Genomic DNA, 17,935 nt, shown 5'->3' with positions numbered 1-17,935 from the left:
AAGACAAATGCCTGTCAAAAAATTTCAGAAAAACTTAGCCTAGCATAAACTTGGCTGATCTTGTGGCCTTGCCAATGACCAATGAGCTCTGCAGGCATCATCTGCAAGACAACAAATGTGGCCTGGCCCGAACTTTGTGTCGGATAACTTTCAGTGAGCATCGTTTTACATGAAAAATTGATCAAGGTTTCATCACGTTTGCAGTAAGTCTTCACAAAGTGTCACAGAAATCCATCACCCGAAGGCCATCGCCAAGCTAACGTACTGACAAGAAAAGCAAGTGAAACTCTCCTTTCAGAATCCCATTCCAGAGAGGACACCGCACGCCTGCCAAACGCGACAAGTTTTTAATCGTTTTCCACAAAGAGAAATCCCGCTTGAAGAAAGCACAGCGCAAGCAAGTGGAGGAACGCATTGTCTTTTGGCAGTGGCTCCTGTCAAGGGGCCAACTGGGCGCTTTAGCCAAGCTTGACATTTTTTGTGGAAATGCTGTGCTTTTTTCATCAGGCAACCAATGATAGACCCTTACGTTTTTGGGTCAAGAAACGAGTTGTCAAAATAGAAGCGGTAAAGCGATGTACAGGTATTAATTACATCATCCAGTGAGAGATTCAATAAAACGTCTAATATCCCATGCGTCCGTATCCAAAAGTATTCTCTATAGTCGTGAGGGACTGTTTTCTCCTTTTAAGGTATAGATGGTAAATCATCTGAAACTGTAAGGGGGTTTTGAAGGGTTTGTGTGCGTGTGGATTCTTCTTTTGTAATGAATTTGCTGTTGCCAATAGCCATGAAACAAGAAATAAGCATTAGCCATAAAACTTTAAAGGAGGTTACAAATAGGGATAAACATAATTAACAGAGTATTTGGAAGTGTGGTGAATACTCTGAGACAGCATTTCTTGCTTTGAAGCGACAGATGGAAGTTAGACCATTAGTTTCTATTCCCAACCCAAGTACTTGAGCATTGAGGCATCATTATCAAAATAACAAAACGCATACAGTAAAATGCACACCATGTGTTTTTTTTTCAAGTGCATGTTGACGTGAAATTGCTTTGGGTGATCGAACCTCACTTTCACATGTTCCAGGTTACATGGAGGTCGTAAACATACCCAAAGGATCAGTTCACATTGAAATCAGAGAAGTGGCCGTGTCAAAGAACTACATTGGTGAGTTTTTGTATTCATCTTCCATACACAACACTTTTTTTAAAGGTTACATGTTAATCTTGTGTACTTATAGAGTACTATTGCATCCTCATATCTCCAAAGAGTCTTTAGTTTTGTCAGATTTATTGAAGAAAGATCAACTGTACCGCTTCTTTCCGAAAAACAGCCGATCTGCAGTAGGTGTACCGTTGGCTGAGCGAATCATAAGCACAGAAAATACACAACAAAACATTATTGCCATTATCCCTGGAAAACTTGTGATTAACTATACTTTCGTAACTATTTACACGCTGATTGCCCACAAAACGCAAACATTTGTTTTTGTTAAGAAGTGCCCATACAAGGACTTCCACTGTACCTCCACAAGTTGGCGAAAAAACTTGAATCTTGTATGATCTCTGACGAAGAGTATTCGGCATTTATACGTCCAAATATGTTTAGCCTGAAACCCTTTAACTGTGTAAATAAGTCAGAATGCATAAGAAAAAGCTTTACACCCACCCTTTAACTGAAAATTGTTTATTAACACTTCAAAAAATGACTTTCTTACTTAGTATTTTTGTCTTGTTTTTAGTAGAAAATCAAAAAATTCTTAAATTAACATGCTTTTTCTTGATAAGCAAAATCACCTAAGTAAATAAGTCTAGTTTTAAGACAAATAATATACAATTTAAGTGAAATTGTCCTTAAAACAAGCTAAATTATCTGCCAGTGGGGTGAGAAAAAAAATTGTAAAATAAGATTTCTTTTTTTCTTAAACACTTAATTCAAGTAAAATTTTCTCACTCCATTGGCAGATATTTTTGCTTGTTTTAAGCACAAATTCACTTAAATTGTATATTTTTTGTCTAAAAACTAGTATTATTTTCGTCATTTTGCTCATCAAGAAAATACATCTTGATTTAAGAATTTTTAGATATTTCTACTGAAAACAAGACAAAAATACTAAGAAAGTCATTTTTTGGAGTGTGGAAACACAAAATTTAGAAAGCTGGGGTTAAAGGTGCAGTGTGTAACTTTTATAAGGATCTCTCGACAAAAATGCAATATAAAATACATAACTATATTATCAGTGGTGTATAAAGACCTTTCATAATGAACAGTTATGTTTTTATTACCTTAGAATGAGACGTTTTTATCTACATACACCGAGGGTCCCCTTACATGCAAGTCGCCATTTTGTGCCTCTATGTTTCTACTGAAGCCCTTAAAGGACAAACGTTTTTACTAAGTTGTTTCCGACGATGACATGTTTGTCCGGTGGTGGCTACCGTAGCGTCTCTATGCATTTTGGTGAACGATGGACCGAAACGTTGGTTGCAATTTGCAACCTCACCACTAGATGCACTAAAATTTACACACTGTACCTTTAATGTGCAATTTTTTTGTCCGTGTGCATGCGTGTAAGGTGTACAGAAATAGTTTTGACAATAATACATTAATATTTAGTCATTTATCAGACGTGTTTATCCAAAGCGACTTACAAATGAGGTAACAATGGAAGCGAATCAAATCAACAAAAGAGCATAAGTGCTCAGTTAACTTAACACAGTACACGGAGCCATAAACATTTATTATATTGTTGTCTGTACACAAAACTGAAAAAGGAAAAATTTTGTTTTTATTACATTGTTGTCGTGTAAACGTACCCACTGTTCACAAAGTCGAAAGTGATTTGTGTTGCCTTTTTGTGGGTGTAAGTCTGGATCACTTTGACTGCAGTCACAGTGTATGTTTACGATGGGGCTTTTGTCTTTCCACAACCACAAGCCGAGTAAAAGCACCATGGTTTTTAGCCACAACTAATTAAAACTATCAAACAAGCGGCTTAAATTAAAGGCATGGTATCTGATTTGCTAACTTTAGCACTGAAATCACAATCCACCCTACCTTCAAATCGCCATCCAAAGCCACGCCTCCTCCAAAATGCCCATTCATGTCTTACTCACAAAGTAAACAACATTACAAAGTAGTACAAAGTAAATAACATTACCAAAATAACCAACATAAACAACTGTTTTATATTGGAATTAGATACAGCACGTTTCGTATTATCCAAAATTATTCATACCCTTTTTCAATAATCAACGGCCTTTACTTTTCATGACAGCTGTCAAACAGTTTTTATAATTGGGGACAAGGTTTTTGATAGATCTCCAGGTCCTCTTCAGTTCTCTCCACAAATTAATAATTGAATTTAGGCTTGGACTCTGGCTTGCCCACTCCAAACATTTATTTTGTTACCTGCAAATTATTTATTCACCTTTGCTCTGTGCTTTAAAACATTATCTTGTTGGAAGGTCTAATGTTTGCCCAGGTCAAGTTTTTCTGCACACTGTGTGATGTTTTGCTCCAGAATCTTAAGGTTGCCCGCCCCATTGGCTGAAAAACACCTCCAAAGAATTATGTTCCCACCACCATGCTTGATGGTGGGGATTGTGTTCTTGAGGTTAAATGCTTCCCCTTTTTTCTCCAAACAAATGCCGCAACCCTATGTCCAAATATCTCAATTTTGTCTCATCAGACCATAGTACTGTGGCAAGAAGGCTTCTTCATGGTCTAGGTTTGCTTTTGCAAAAGGCTAGACGGGCTTTTCTGTGCCTTTCTTGAAGAAGTCGAGTCCTTCTTGGTCAGTATCCATGAAGGCCAGCCTTGTGCAGTGTGCGCTGGAGCGTCTGCCTTGAAATTTTGTTACCAGCATTACTTACTGTAGATTCTTCAGGATGGCTTTGCTTGTGATCCTTGAATTCTTCTTAGCTTCCCAAACTACCAGTCTTGGCAGTGGACGGGTCACTTTGGCTTCCTACCACCTCCTTTTAGATTTTTTACAATGTGAAAGTCCTTGAACTATTTAACAATGCTTTGCACAGTGGCCACTGGTACTTGAAAACAGTTGGAAATACATTTATAGCCTTTCCATCCATGCACAACTTAACGTCCTTACTAAGCTGCTTGGTTTTACTCATGACCGGAAACTGACTAGCAAACAGGTGTATTAGCTGGTCTGAATTTATAGTTGATAAGATTGCTCTGGAATATACTTAAAGTTAACAGAAGCATTTAAAATGGTGCAGCAGATTGCCTTTCCTAAGAATTTTGGGATTAGATCTGGGGTATGAATAATTTTGAATATGGGACATTTTGTCAAAATGTAAAAGACCAAATAGCTACTATTTTTCATTAACATCGCACACACAATGTCCTACAGTCTTTGCCCACTTGTGTCCTTTCCAGTCAGAAATTACCCATTCAACAAATAAAATTAAAATTTTGGCATGGGTATGAATAATTTTGAGCTCAACTGTATGTCTTATTAATATTTGGTAAAGAAAGCACGCTTATGGGTGTGCACACCAAAGCTTTTATACGGACACGACTGCCAGCTTTTTTCAGCTGACTGCTTTCTTCAGCTGAGCGCTTTGGTTGCTGTGATACTTCTGCTTTGTTTATCAGTCGTTGTACAATGTGCCGGTTGGTTGTTGTGATACTTGTCCCGCCCCCCCTCCACTGTAATTGGACGGCCGTGTGAGAACTGACATTGACGAGCGGAGCTTTTTACTCAAAGTTGAATCTCTTTCAACTCTTGACGCTCATCGGCAAGCGCGGAAAAACCACAGAGCTCCGGTTCTCAAAAACGGCTAGCTGCTGGCTTTTTTGAAAAATGCTGAGTTTCCACTGGAATCAATTGAAAACATGCGCCGGCCGCGGGGGTAAAACCTTTGGTGTGCACGCCCCCTCAGCGTGAAAAAAAACGCTGAGCACCAGTTTTCGGCGCAGAAAAAAACGCTAGCTGCTGGCTTTTTTGAAAGATGCCAAGCTTCCATTGGAAACATACGCCGGCCGCCAGAGTAAAGGCTTGGTGTGCACCCCCCACCTTAGGAAATTGGTTAAATTGATGTAGAGTATGGCACAAGTCATGTTAGACACATTTTTGTCCTATACATTAATGCAAAGATTGTCATCCGAATACATACGAATGGGATCGTACAACTTGGCCACCTTGTTAAACTGCTAAATATTGTTGTAAGATTGTCTTGGCCAGTTTAATACACAAATACTCTAGGAAAGTTGCAGAAAATGCTAATGGTACAAAGACGGACATAATTCCAATAATATGACCTGATAAAGAAGATGAGGGCTCTTGCGACAATACAGGATTACATATTTGGAGGTGTGCTATGCTTAAAGAAATGCTAAAAACTATCAGCCCTGAATCTACTGGACGAGCTGCATAGCATTGTATACTGCGGGTGAAATTACTGATGACATCAGGAAGCTCGGAGCTGTAAAGCGATCCTCATTGTGTTGATGAATGACAGCATTGACATCACTCTCTCTGCTTGTTGGCAGCGTCTCGCTTGTGTCAGGTTGTAACCGGTGGTATCTCTTACTTGTCACAGCTTTGAAATCGGAAGGGGTCGACTATTACATCAACGGAGCTTGGACCATCGACTGGCCCCGCAAATTCGACATCGCAGGAACCGCCTTTCATTATAAGAGGCCGACAGATGAACCTGAATCCCTAGAAGCTTTAGGAGCAACGACAGAAAATTTGGTTGTTATGGTGAGTAGGTCTTTTTTCCATGAGGTATGGCTAGTGATGTACATGTAACATAGAAAAGCAACCTGTTGGGTATTTTCACATGCTGTGATAGGTTGTGCGGAGGCACACATAATAAGCTCATTTACAGCATTTCCTGATAGTGGCAGGAGCTCTCAAGTTCACATTGACATGTAATCAAATATGAAATAAAGCATGAATTATTTCAAAATGCACAACCGCGGTGTAACCCCACTTGACGTCATGCCGCATTACCACCTTGGGAGTCAACTATTTCATTTATACCACGGTTACCACAGACATTGTTAAGATAAGACATATTAATGCGTGACCATATCCTTCATCCCTTAATCCTACCCCATACTTAAACTTAATTGTTATTTAGGCAAAATGTAGTTAATAGTGAATATGATGTGAAGTGTTACCAAACAGTTTTACATTAAACTCCTAGTAATGATACAAAGAAGCAAGACTGTGTGTTTTCAATATGCGTGTTTAAAATTGTTTGGCTCGTTCTAAATTAAGTCCACATCTGTGTACAAACCTCACATGAACTCTAGCTTGCGGTTTCAGAGTTACCCGTTTTATATGCTTGCCCTGAAAACCCCAGACTGGTCAAATGAAAATACATGCACATGTTTTAGCATGCATGCGTGTGTGTTCATTCTGAAAGACCCACTGCTTGGTCTCGGCAACCGCAGTTGCTTTTGCCCAGGATCCGCTCATAACAGCGCTAAAAAATATACAAGAAGCCAATGCACCACAAGTCATTCCATTGTGGATTGAACTGGTTAACATGGCTTTGCAGTTTATAACAGAGCATCTGATAGATGTAAAACACATATAATATGGTAACACTTTACAATGAGGTTGTATTTTGTTAACATAAATAAATGCTTTAGGTAACATAAACTAACAGTGAGCAGCTTTTCCATCATTTATCAATATTTGTTAATGTTAGTTTATGCCACTACAATTTTTCATGTCAGTGCATTGTGCATTAACAGATACAGCTTTCGATTTTAAATGTGTATTAGTAAATGCTCAAAGTTACATGAACTAAGAATAATAAATGCTGTATGATTATTGTATACATTTATTGTAAAGTGTTACCTAGTGTATAAAATATATATTTATTTAACTGATATTAAATATGCCACTTGTACGCACTGCAACAGATATGTGACCCTGGACCACAAAAGTTGCACGGGTGTATTTGAAGCAATAGCCATAAATACATTGTATGGGTGAAATTTATAAAGATATTTAGTAATTTTCCTGGTTGAAATTAAAAGATTACTTCAATTGGTAACATCTAAAGTGAAATTTTAAGTTGAAAAAACATTGTAGTTGTTACCAGTCTCATAGAGAATAAGAAGTGGTCTGGGAACCATATGGTCATTTTCTCGTATTTGAGGCGTGGTTTACGAATGCCCAGAGCTGTTTATTGGCGCTACGAATGTCTATCAAATGTGTCTGTACGTAGGTCATAGCCAATCATTTCAATTATACCAGATGACGTATGTAGAATGACATAAATTCAAGCGTCAATAACTTTTATCGGGTACGTGTGCACACAGCTGAAAGCTTTGCAACTAAACCGGTAGCTGTATATTGATATTGAAAAGCAACACAATTTAGTGGCACTGTGACAACCACAGTAGGTAGGCTAAAGGCATAATGACAATATGATATGTAAGGAATAATTGACAACGGGCCATTGAATTGTAAGAAAATAATGCACACCCAAGGTGCAATGCGGCACGACGCGAAGCGGAGTTTCAAATAATTCAAAGGACCGGAGTCAATTATTCCTCTTATACCACGGTTCCCACAAACATTGCTTTGGTGTCTATTTTTAAGACTTTTAACAAGTTATGTGTGCGGTTATCAGAAGTTAATGCATACCCACGGAACATTTCTCAGCCAATCAGAATACAGCATTCAACAGACCCGTGGTATATTAATAAATACCACTTACCATTTATAAGTTATTTGTACTTCGTCGACGACGATGCCTATAGCAGGTTGGTCCTATAAAACTCGGTGGCTATCATGTCTTGCCATATCCAAACATCCTTCTTGGATATGAAATTGTTTAACGCCAAAAGTTATTTTTTTAAATAAACTTGCATTCAAAACTACTTAGAACACTATCTAACGCTGCATCAAAAAGTAACTTCACGTCTGCTGCCGTGTTGGATAAACAAAACTGCTTTGATGTGTCGCATAGAAGTCGTCATCATCTTGCTGCCCCTCCCCATTCTGTGATTGGTTCCCTATTTCAGGGGAAAAATAGGTCCATGGTTTCCATGCTAGACTTGCAGCGTGAATAAATTATATATTATAATTATAATATCAAATATAATAATTATATAATTATATAATATCAAAACCTATATTTTTGTGTGTGGATGCAGAGCTAAGGACTTCATTTGGACAAATTTAAAGGTGATTTTCTCAATATTTCGATTTTTTTGCACCCTCAGAATCCAGATTTTGCCAAAAAGTTGTATCTCTACCAAATATTGTCCTATCCTAACAAACCAGACATCAAGTTTCAGATGATGTATAAATCTTATCTTCAAAAAATTGACCCTTTTGACTGGTTTTGTGGTCCAGGGTCACATATTTAAATGTGTATTACAAAATCAACCCCTGTCATATGTAACAATATATATGATACAAACAGTACTGTTGTTGATCAGAAAAGAGCTCATATTCTTCACAGCTTCTTGAGATTTTTTACACACCCTTCATCGATCTAACTAGCAACAGTTTTTGTTAAGGCAGCACTAAAAGTCGCAAAACACTGTGTCTTTTACAGGTGCTACTACAGGAACAGAATCTGGGCATCCGCTACAAATTCAACGTGCCGATCCAGCGTACAGGGAGCGGTGACAATGATGTGGGCTTCTCCTGGCACCACCTGTCCTGGTCCGAGTGTTCAGCTACTTGTGCGGGAGGTGAGACTATCTTGATATCAAACCTTATGACGTTTTATATTATATATATTATATATTTATGCATTTGGCAGACACTTTTATCCAAAGCGACTTACAGTGCATTACAAGCTTTACATTTTTATCAGTACTTGGTTTAAACCCATAACATTTTGCGCTGCAAATGCAATGCTCTACCACTGAGCTATACAGATTTACATATGTCTCATTGAAATAATTCTACATGTATGAGTTTTTAGCCAAAATATCTTACGATGCATCCAAGATAAACGCTTTATCATTTTGTGTGCTCACTGGAAATCGAACCCACAACCTTGGCATCGCAAGCACTATCGTTTTTAAATTTGAGCTAAAGGAACATAAGTTGAACTCATCAATTATTCATATCCATTGCTTTATTCGGTAAGCCACCATGTTATAAATAGGATAACAATCAGGCCATTAGCCCTTACTCGATGTGCATTTGATATGGATCAGTCATCTAAAAAGTGGACATACTGGACAAAAATGATCACCCCATGTCATATTATATGAACGGGTTGGTAACGCATTCCCTAACAAAATACGTTTGGCTGTATGGATCATACATTTTTGTAATTCATTGTGGTTGTGTTGGTAATGTACAACTTGTGCAGGGAACGGAGAGCCTGTCTCATATTTCAACATTTGAATGTCGTAACCACATGTAAATGTGGGGCCTTACCTCAAATACGACCAGACTGTTCGGCCTGCCCGAATTAAATGGCTTTCTTACAAAAATAAATAGTTTTCGTCTCTGCTTTTTTTTTTAAAGCGCAGCCATCAAAAACATCCAAAATACTATTGGCCAAAAAATGCAAACATTGCAAGCCAGTCTGTAAAGGGTTTGACTCTATTAGCTGCTTCACAAAACCGACCTCATTTGTTCTCAATTTCGATTTATTTGAAAATAACCTGGGGCAACACTTATGTCATTTGAGAAATTCTTTCTTATTAATATAACTCCTGCCACCGAGGTCTGTTGTGTTGGCAGGCCACACGTGGAGCGTTTAAACACCCAAGTTTTTCTAAGCAAACAGCCGTAAAATTCTCTTAAAAATGATTCACTTAATTCACACCGCTGCCAGATGCTTGGCTTTGGTTCATCTCTTTTACACACTCCCATCAATTTTCAATGATGCCGTCTGTAATGGATCTTGGATTGTTTTGATCATTATGTTCAACAACACTGATAACAGGCTTGCTCATAAACTGATGTCATCAGATTTGTCTTCTGTAGTTGCCCTCAAACGCAATGACTTTGCTATTAGCCAGTTTAGTTTTTTTGTCTTACTAAAGTATTTTGTTATTTAAGTTACCCAGTCAAGAATGCCGTACTGGCAATCGTCAGATCCACCTCACAAGGTGGCCCACCACACCAGCCAAGCTTGGCATAAACCTGGCTTAACCGGAGCTAATGTCTTTCCTTATGGGCCCCAAAGAGCCCCTGCACCAAGGGCCACTGGTGCCAAGAGCACAGCATACTGCAGTTTTATGCCATTGCTGCGGTAACTCTCACTTTTCACGAGCAAGAGCCAAAGAAAAGATTGTCTTCTCTGTGAAAGTCATTTACAAAGACAATCGCTTAAACCGAGGCATTCACACACCTAGGTCTAATACTGAGGGAAAAATAATATTGCTTCCATGCCTCAGAGTGCTCTGTCAACAAGTGAATCTCAAGAGCAGAGACGGAGAACTAGTTTTACCACGGGGACCCAAGTCGACCACACAACGGTTTTTTGATTTAGCTGCCGAAGTGTCGAAAACGATTTCTGGGCCGAAGGTGAAAGAAATAAGTAGTAAGTGATGTTTTATCATCCGTTTAACAGGTTCTCAGAGGCAAGAGGTGGTTTGTAAAAGGCTGGACGACAATTCGGTGGTCCAAAACAGCTATTGCGATCCGGACAGCAAGCCTCCAGAAAATCAACGACCCTGTAATACCGAGCCATGCCCTCCTGAGTGAGTATATAACATTGACAACTCAAAATAAGAAACTGGAACTTCTGGTTTTTATGACACATCCTTGCCAATTTTACATTACTTAAATGTAAAACCATTTCTGTCTTATTACTGTGATGTGGTAATGATGATCAGTCCAAATAACCTAAAATCACAATAAATTCAGCATCAAATCAACATAAACATTATGAATAAATGTCCAATGTCCTAATAAATGTATGAAACACTTGCCAATTTCACACACTGTAATGTGAAAACATTTCTGTATTATTATTGTGATGTGGTAATGATGATCAGTCAAAATAACCTAAAATCTAAATAAAATCAGCATTAAATCAACATAAAAATTATGAAAAAGTGTAACAATGTCCTAATGAATTCACGAAACACTTGCCAATTTTACATACTGTAATGTGGAAAATTTTTTGTCTTATTACTGTGATGTGGTAATGATGATCAGTCAAAATAACCTAAAATCACAATAAATTTAGTGTAAAATCAACATAAAAATTATGAATAAATGTAACAATGTCCTAATGAATTTACAAAACACTTGCCAATTTTACATACTGTAATGTGGAAATTTTTTTGTCTTATTACTGTGATGTGGTAATGATGATCAGTCAAAATAACCTAAAATCACAATAAATTTAGCGTAAAATCAACATAAAAATTATGAATAAATGTAACAATGTCCTAATGAATTTATGTAACACTTGCCAATTTCACATTACTTAAATGTAAAAACATTTCTGTCTTATTACTGTGATGTGGTAATGATGATCGGTCAAAATAACCTTAAAATCAACATAAATTTAACGTAAAATCAACATAAAAATTATGAATAAATGTAACAATGTCCTAATTAATTTACAAAACACTTGCCAATTTCACATACTGTAATGTGGAAACATTTCTGTCTTATTACTGTGATCTGGTAATGGTGATCAGTCAAAATAACCTAAAATCAACATAAATTCAGCATAAAATCAACATAAAAATTACGAATAAATGTAACAATGTCCTAATGAATTTATGTAACACTTGCCAATTTCACATTACTTAAATGTAAAAACATTTCTGTCTTATTACTCTGATGTGGTAATGATGATTGGTCAAAATAACCTTAAAATCACAATAAATTTAGCATAAAATCAACATAAAAATTATGAATAAATGTAACAATGTCCTAATGAATTTATGTAACACTTGCCAATTTCACATTACTTAAATCTAAAAACATTTCTGTCTTATTACTCTGATGTGGTAATGATGATTGGTCAAAATAACCTTAAAATCACAATAAATTTAGCATAAAATCAACATAAAAATTATGAATAAATGTAACAATGTCCTAATGAATTTATGTAACAATTGCCAATTTCACATTACTTAAATGTAAAAACATTTCTGTTTTATTATTCTGATTTGGTAATGATGATCAGTCAAAATAACCTAAAATCAACATAAATTCAGCATTAAATCAACATAAAAATTATGAATAAATCTAACAATGTCCTAAGGAATTTATGAAACACTTGCCAATTTCACATAATGTAATGTGAAAACATTTCTTTCTTATTACGGTCATGTGGTAATGATGATCAGTCAAAATAACCTAAAATCAACATAAATTCAGCATAAAATCAACATAAAAATTATGAATAAATGTAGCAATGTCCTTATGAAATGTAAAAACATTTCTGTCTTATTACTCTGATGTGGTAATGGTGAGCAGTCAAAATAACCTAAAATCAACATAAATTCAGCATAAAATCAACATAAATATGAATAAATGTAACAATGTCCTAATGAATTTGAGAAACACTTGCCAATTTCACATAATGTAATGTGAAAACATATCTTTCTTATTACTGTGATGTGGTAATGATGATCAGTCATAAAACTTAAAATCAACATAAATTCAGCATAAAATCAACATAAATTTATTAGGACATTATGCCGAAAACAGTACATATTAGCAATCTTATAAATACAGGCTTTCATTTAGTGACGCAATATTTTTTTTTCATTTGGTGTAAAATACGACCCAGATAAACTCAAGGTATGGAACTCTTTGCAAACCAAAAAGTTAATTCACACTTATATTACAAACACATGCAAACATGTTTGTTCTTAATCCAACAGCCAATTTCGAATGTCAGTGTTTATTGCCGTTTGTCGGATACATGTGAATTATATTAAAGATTAAATAACCCCCTTAATCCTATTTTGATGAGCCTTATCAAAACTCTATAGAGCTGCCCAGCAATAAAAACTCAAATAGGTCATAACCCATAGGACTTAGTTTGTCTTCATAGCACCTTGGCTATAGACCTCAAGCAAATGATTCATTTCTTCATATGTTACCCATTTTCATTTTGACTTCGGTGCCAAAAAATCCTAAAGGCCTCCAAAAAAATATGAGCGATCACCTGCGTTTAATTGTATTGGCTAGTGAACTTTATGAACCCTCAAAGGACAGTCTCCACAAACGTGTGGAGTATGCATGTGCGCGGGAGCCAGACACGCTCAATGGGGCGAGCGATAGAGCGGAGTTCAGTTTTTAAATTGGAAAGAGGAATTAAATGGTTTTGGCCGCTCGGCTTCAACGTCTTGCCAGTGGATGGTTGAGTGAACCTGAACCACAATATGGGCATCAAAATAACAATCTAAAATCTATTTTGATCTTCAGTCGATATCAAAGCATGAAACTGTCTGGCCCAAAAATGTCATTTGAGAATGCCTTGTGGTTTTTGGGGAAGGTTAGTGCTTTCTAATCATATAACAGATAACAACCAATTTATTTGGTAATAAATGTATACACTTTTTTATTTATTTGACTTGTTTTATGAGACATGCGGTCCATTGCTTTTTCTGAGCATGGTATCTACATCTTAATACTCTTTGAGGATCTGCGGACAAGCAGGAATGAAATGAGAAATTTCTAGAAAATGTCTGCATTTCACAGGCCAGCGACAGGACAGAATGTCTAATTTTGCTAAATTAAGGGAAAACCCAATTTAACAAAAACATTTCAGAATTTGAAATAGCGGTGTACTTGTTTTGCAGGTGGTTTATAGGTGACTGGTCTGAATGTGGGAAAACCTGCGATGGAGGCGTCCGTACACGTACCGTTTTGTGTATACGTAAAATCGGACCTGCTGAGGAAGAGACTTTAGAAGACAGTCACTGTCTGACCCATCGACCAATAGAACAAGAGTCCTGTAACAATCAGTCCTGCCCACCTCAATGGGTGACTCTGGATTGGTCAGAGGTAATCGATGGATTCGTTATATACTATTGTTATATGTCATATATAGATTATTTACAGTTTTGTGCAAAAATATTTCACTTAAATTTTTATTAAGATAAAACAAGAAATATTTAATATTAAACAGATTTTAGTGTGACCTCTCTTCGTGGCACATCTTAAACTTTTTCAAGATTTAATTTCATTTAGGTTTAAGAAAGTCTGCAGGTTCCTACGATTGCTCAAAAAGGAGGTCACACTAAATATTTCATCATTTTATTCTATTACATACAAATTTCCTGGATTTTCTGGTTGTATTCTAATAAAGAGACTAAGAAATAATTATATACGGTTACTATACCATTGCAAAAACAACAAATCTAATAGTGGCATGGCAGCTTACAACTTTTGCACAGTACTGTGCATTACTGTGATTAATATTATCTAACAATATTTCATTATTGTTTTTTTGTTTTGTTTATGTTGGCTTTATTTGTAGTGTACCCCAAAATGTGGTCCTGGATTCAAACATCGCATTGTTCTGTGTAAAAGTAGCGACCTGACCAAAACCTTCCCACCTGCCCTCTGTTCTGACCATAACAAACCTCCGGTGCGAATACGGTGCAGCCTCGGGCGCTGCCCACCACCACGATGGATCCCTGGAGAATGGGGACAGGTAACATCAGTTAACTACTGTTTTTGTACTTTAGAGAAAAAATCGGTAACACTTTACAATGTTCATTAACTGAAAAAGGATCTAATGTAGGGGTTTTTGTGGGCGGAGTTTAGATGGAGGCAGAAAGACCGCTGACCACTTCATTTATGCTAGCTAGCTAAATTTTGTTAGTTTGTTTGGTAACACTGTTTCGCATCCAGCTTGCGCCGTGACGTAGGCTAGTAAGTTAATGCACTAATAAGGATAAACCATAGTTCTACCAATAATTATATGCCCTGCAAAACCATGCAAAATTATGCCATTGGGTTTGGAAGATTTAACTGGGAAATTGAAAATTAATTCCATTAACTTTTATTCCTTAATATCTCAGCAAATCTGAACACAGTTTGAGACCACGTTACTGAGAATACTTTCTATCAGGATAAAAACCAACGTGATCTCACAAAGTTCTGTGGGATAGTCACGGAATTTTGTGCTCATTTTTCCGTGGCATTCTCACGGATCTTCGCATTTTTCCGTGGCCCTGCTACGGACTGTCTTTTTCCGTGGCATTCTCACGGATTGGTTACAACTGCTTTTTCCTATTTTCAAACCATTTTCACTTCAGTTTAGGGTTAGATTTGGTGTTTGCGTTAGTATGTCACTTTAACTATTAGTTTATACTATTTTTTCTGATTTATTCTTTTATATTTTCTAAACTTCAAACAATTGTCGCCTGGCGCTGGGGTTAGAGTTGGGTTTGGGTAAGGATGTCATTTCATGTAAATCTAACCCTAAACCGAAGCGAAAATGGTAAGAAAATAGGACAAAACAGTTGAGTAACCAATCCATGAGAATTCCACGGAAAAAGACAGTCCGTAGCAGGGCCACAGAAAAATGCGGAGATCCGTGAGAATGCCACGGAAAAATGAGCACAAAATTCCGTGACTATGCCACGGAAATTCGTGAGATCAGGTTGATAAAAACTTAGAAGCAGTTTGCTCCATAGTTAATCTCAACCCTATCTACTAGGAACAATTGAGATTTCAAGACCAATCAAAATACTGGTTGGAAGCGTTAGATGCAGACTGTTAATCTGATTTTTTGGAGCGCTAACGTTTTAAAACAAATAAGAAAAAGTTTGGGTTTTTTGGATCAGCGATCGCCATCAAACACATCTGTACATGAAGAGGCAGACTGAGAAAAACCATGTGTTTAGTTGACGTCAACAGAATTTACACTCGGATGATAAACTTCAGTCTCTGGAAAGCCAGTGACGTGTGTGTTCATGAGTGACAGCGAGTTTACCGGGCCAAGAGTGTGTAAGTGGTGCTAATATCATCCAGGTTGTTTCAAGTTTATCTCTGCAGTAGACAAGGATCTCTGTCAATGCCAAGAACATGTTTTAAAAAGGAGACAGCAGACTCTTAGGCCAATCATTCTGAAAACAGAAGACATGCTGAATATGTGCACTCAGCAACCTAGTTGTGACATTTTCAACACATTGCTCAATGAGAAATTATTTGATCCTTTGGAAATTGATTGGTTGATTAAAAATGATCTCTATTACATGGTATAGATCAGGGATGGGAAGCCCTCGAGGGCCACTGTCCTGCAGAGTTTAGTTCCAACCCTAATCAAACACACCTGCTTTTCATTTCCAAGTAATCCTAAAGACTTTAATTAGGTTTTTCAGGTGTGTTTGATTAGGGTTGGAACTAAACTCTGAAGGATAGTGGCCCTCCAGGACCAGGGTTCTCCTCCCCTGATATAGATGGTTTCAGCAGCAACAACATACACAAACGGCTTTTGGGGACCAAACTTAACTTCTGGTAGACTTCCGTAAAGAATCAATAATAACAGACTAGTTTAAGGTTATTTATTTTGCTTGTTATCAGAAATAAAGTAAATTACCTTAGTTCAAATCATAGCTAAAGCGTATAAACTAACTGCTACACTGAGCTACTGTTACTTTGTAAAATGAACGTATACTATGTTAGCTACAGATCCATAAATTCTTGCCTGGCTGCCAAATCTCTTTTCAGACAGTGATCCATGCTCGCCGTCTCCCCTTATTTTCAGGAAACTGAAACATTAAAACAACCTATTTGTTCCAGAGGTCAGTTTAGCCACTAGCCAGACTGATTAACGCATACAGACTGGAAGTTAACTTCGAGCTAGCCGTGTATCTGGGACAACTCGTGTGCGTCCGATACATTAATGGTGACATTAGCAGAATCAATCAGAATTGCAAACAGTTGTTTTAAACAATCCTTACAAACATATCACTGTTTTGAAGGACCACAGAGGCCCATTTTAAAGGTTTAAACCAAGTCCTATGGCTCAGTTGATAGAAGATTATGTTAGCAGCGCAAAAGGTCATGGGTTCATTCCCAGAAACACACATTGTGATAAAATAATTCACTGTAAGCCACTTTGCATCGCCAAATGCAAATGTAACTTATGAACACATTAACTCGTTGATCACCAATCTTTTTTTTAAAGCAACACTATGTAGTTTTTTTACCTTTAAATAACGTCTCTAAAATTATTTCAGTGATAGAACAACTTTTAACTGGACAAATTGTACTGTTGCTGCAACCTGAGCAGCCTCCTAGCTGCTACAAGCACACTCTGAAAGTGGCGGTGGAGGGTAGAGCACACAGCCCCGCCCCTCCCACTGCCTGCAGAAGAGTGGCTGATACCAGGCACTGTTGTGCTTTTCAACCACATGGGGGAGCTGCAAGTCATTTTTACATGGAAACTACATAGTGTTGCTTTAAAGTTGCCCACCAGCATTTTTTTTTCCACAAAATGCCTTCCAGGAAAATTTTCTTGTATAAATATATAAACATAGAAATATATCAAATGAAAGAACAGACCCTCTTGCTTTCAAACAAACAAACAAAATGGGGAAAAAGTTTTATCCTATCTTAATTTGTTCTCTTTTTATAACCTCTTAAATATGGGAATGTTTCTTCAAAAATACCAAAATTTGAGCAAACAGCTGAAATAATTGCATTTTTGTAAAGGAATTTTGTTAGAGATCCGATTTAGAACGATTATCAAAACATACACGAAGTTTAAAATGTTTTTAAATTAGTTTTTGCTTCAGTTTTTTATAAATTGGGTAAGAGCGCCACCTAATGAATAATAGCGGAATTATAGATTACTGTAAAAACAGGGAAGCGTCATTGGCAGGTGTAAATGCCCTCGAAACGTTTTCGAAATGGATTTAAATCTGATCGCTCAAACCACTTCAGGAGGTGGTCTGGGATGCATTTCAGACGAAACTGGACAAGTGTAAATATATCTGGTTGATGAAACCACATATGTCAGCGCTTTACTCCTCCC

The 17,935-nt window shown here is 37.0% G+C and overlaps 1 protein-coding gene across 2 annotated transcripts in view; it reads left to right on the top strand.

Annotated features, from left to right (window-relative positions):
- The window catches only part of adamts6 (ADAM metallopeptidase with thrombospondin type 1 motif, 6), a 106,216-nt gene that overhangs the window by 78,325 nt on the left and 9,956 nt on the right, over nt 1-17,935 (top strand). For both annotated transcript variants that reach the window (XM_055208973.2, XM_055208972.2), the window contains 6 exons: nt 1,092-1,172; nt 5,573-5,736; nt 8,561-8,699; nt 10,544-10,673; nt 13,746-13,950; nt 14,426-14,602. In XM_055208973.2, the coding sequence (XP_055064948.2) occupies nt 1,092-1,172; nt 5,573-5,736; nt 8,561-8,699; nt 10,544-10,673; nt 13,746-13,950; nt 14,426-14,602 (896 nt within the window). The remainder of the gene's footprint in view (nt 1-1,091; nt 1,173-5,572; nt 5,737-8,560; nt 8,700-10,543; nt 10,674-13,745; nt 13,951-14,425; nt 14,603-17,935) is intronic.

Source organism: Misgurnus anguillicaudatus, chromosome 12, assembly GCF_027580225.2.
Source record: "Misgurnus anguillicaudatus chromosome 12, ASM2758022v2, whole genome shotgun sequence".
Lineage (NCBI taxonomy): Eukaryota > Metazoa > Chordata > Actinopteri > Cypriniformes > Cobitidae > Misgurnus > Misgurnus anguillicaudatus.
The sequence above is the reverse complement of the archived record's forward strand: the minus strand, read 5'-3'. Positions and strand labels throughout refer to the sequence as shown.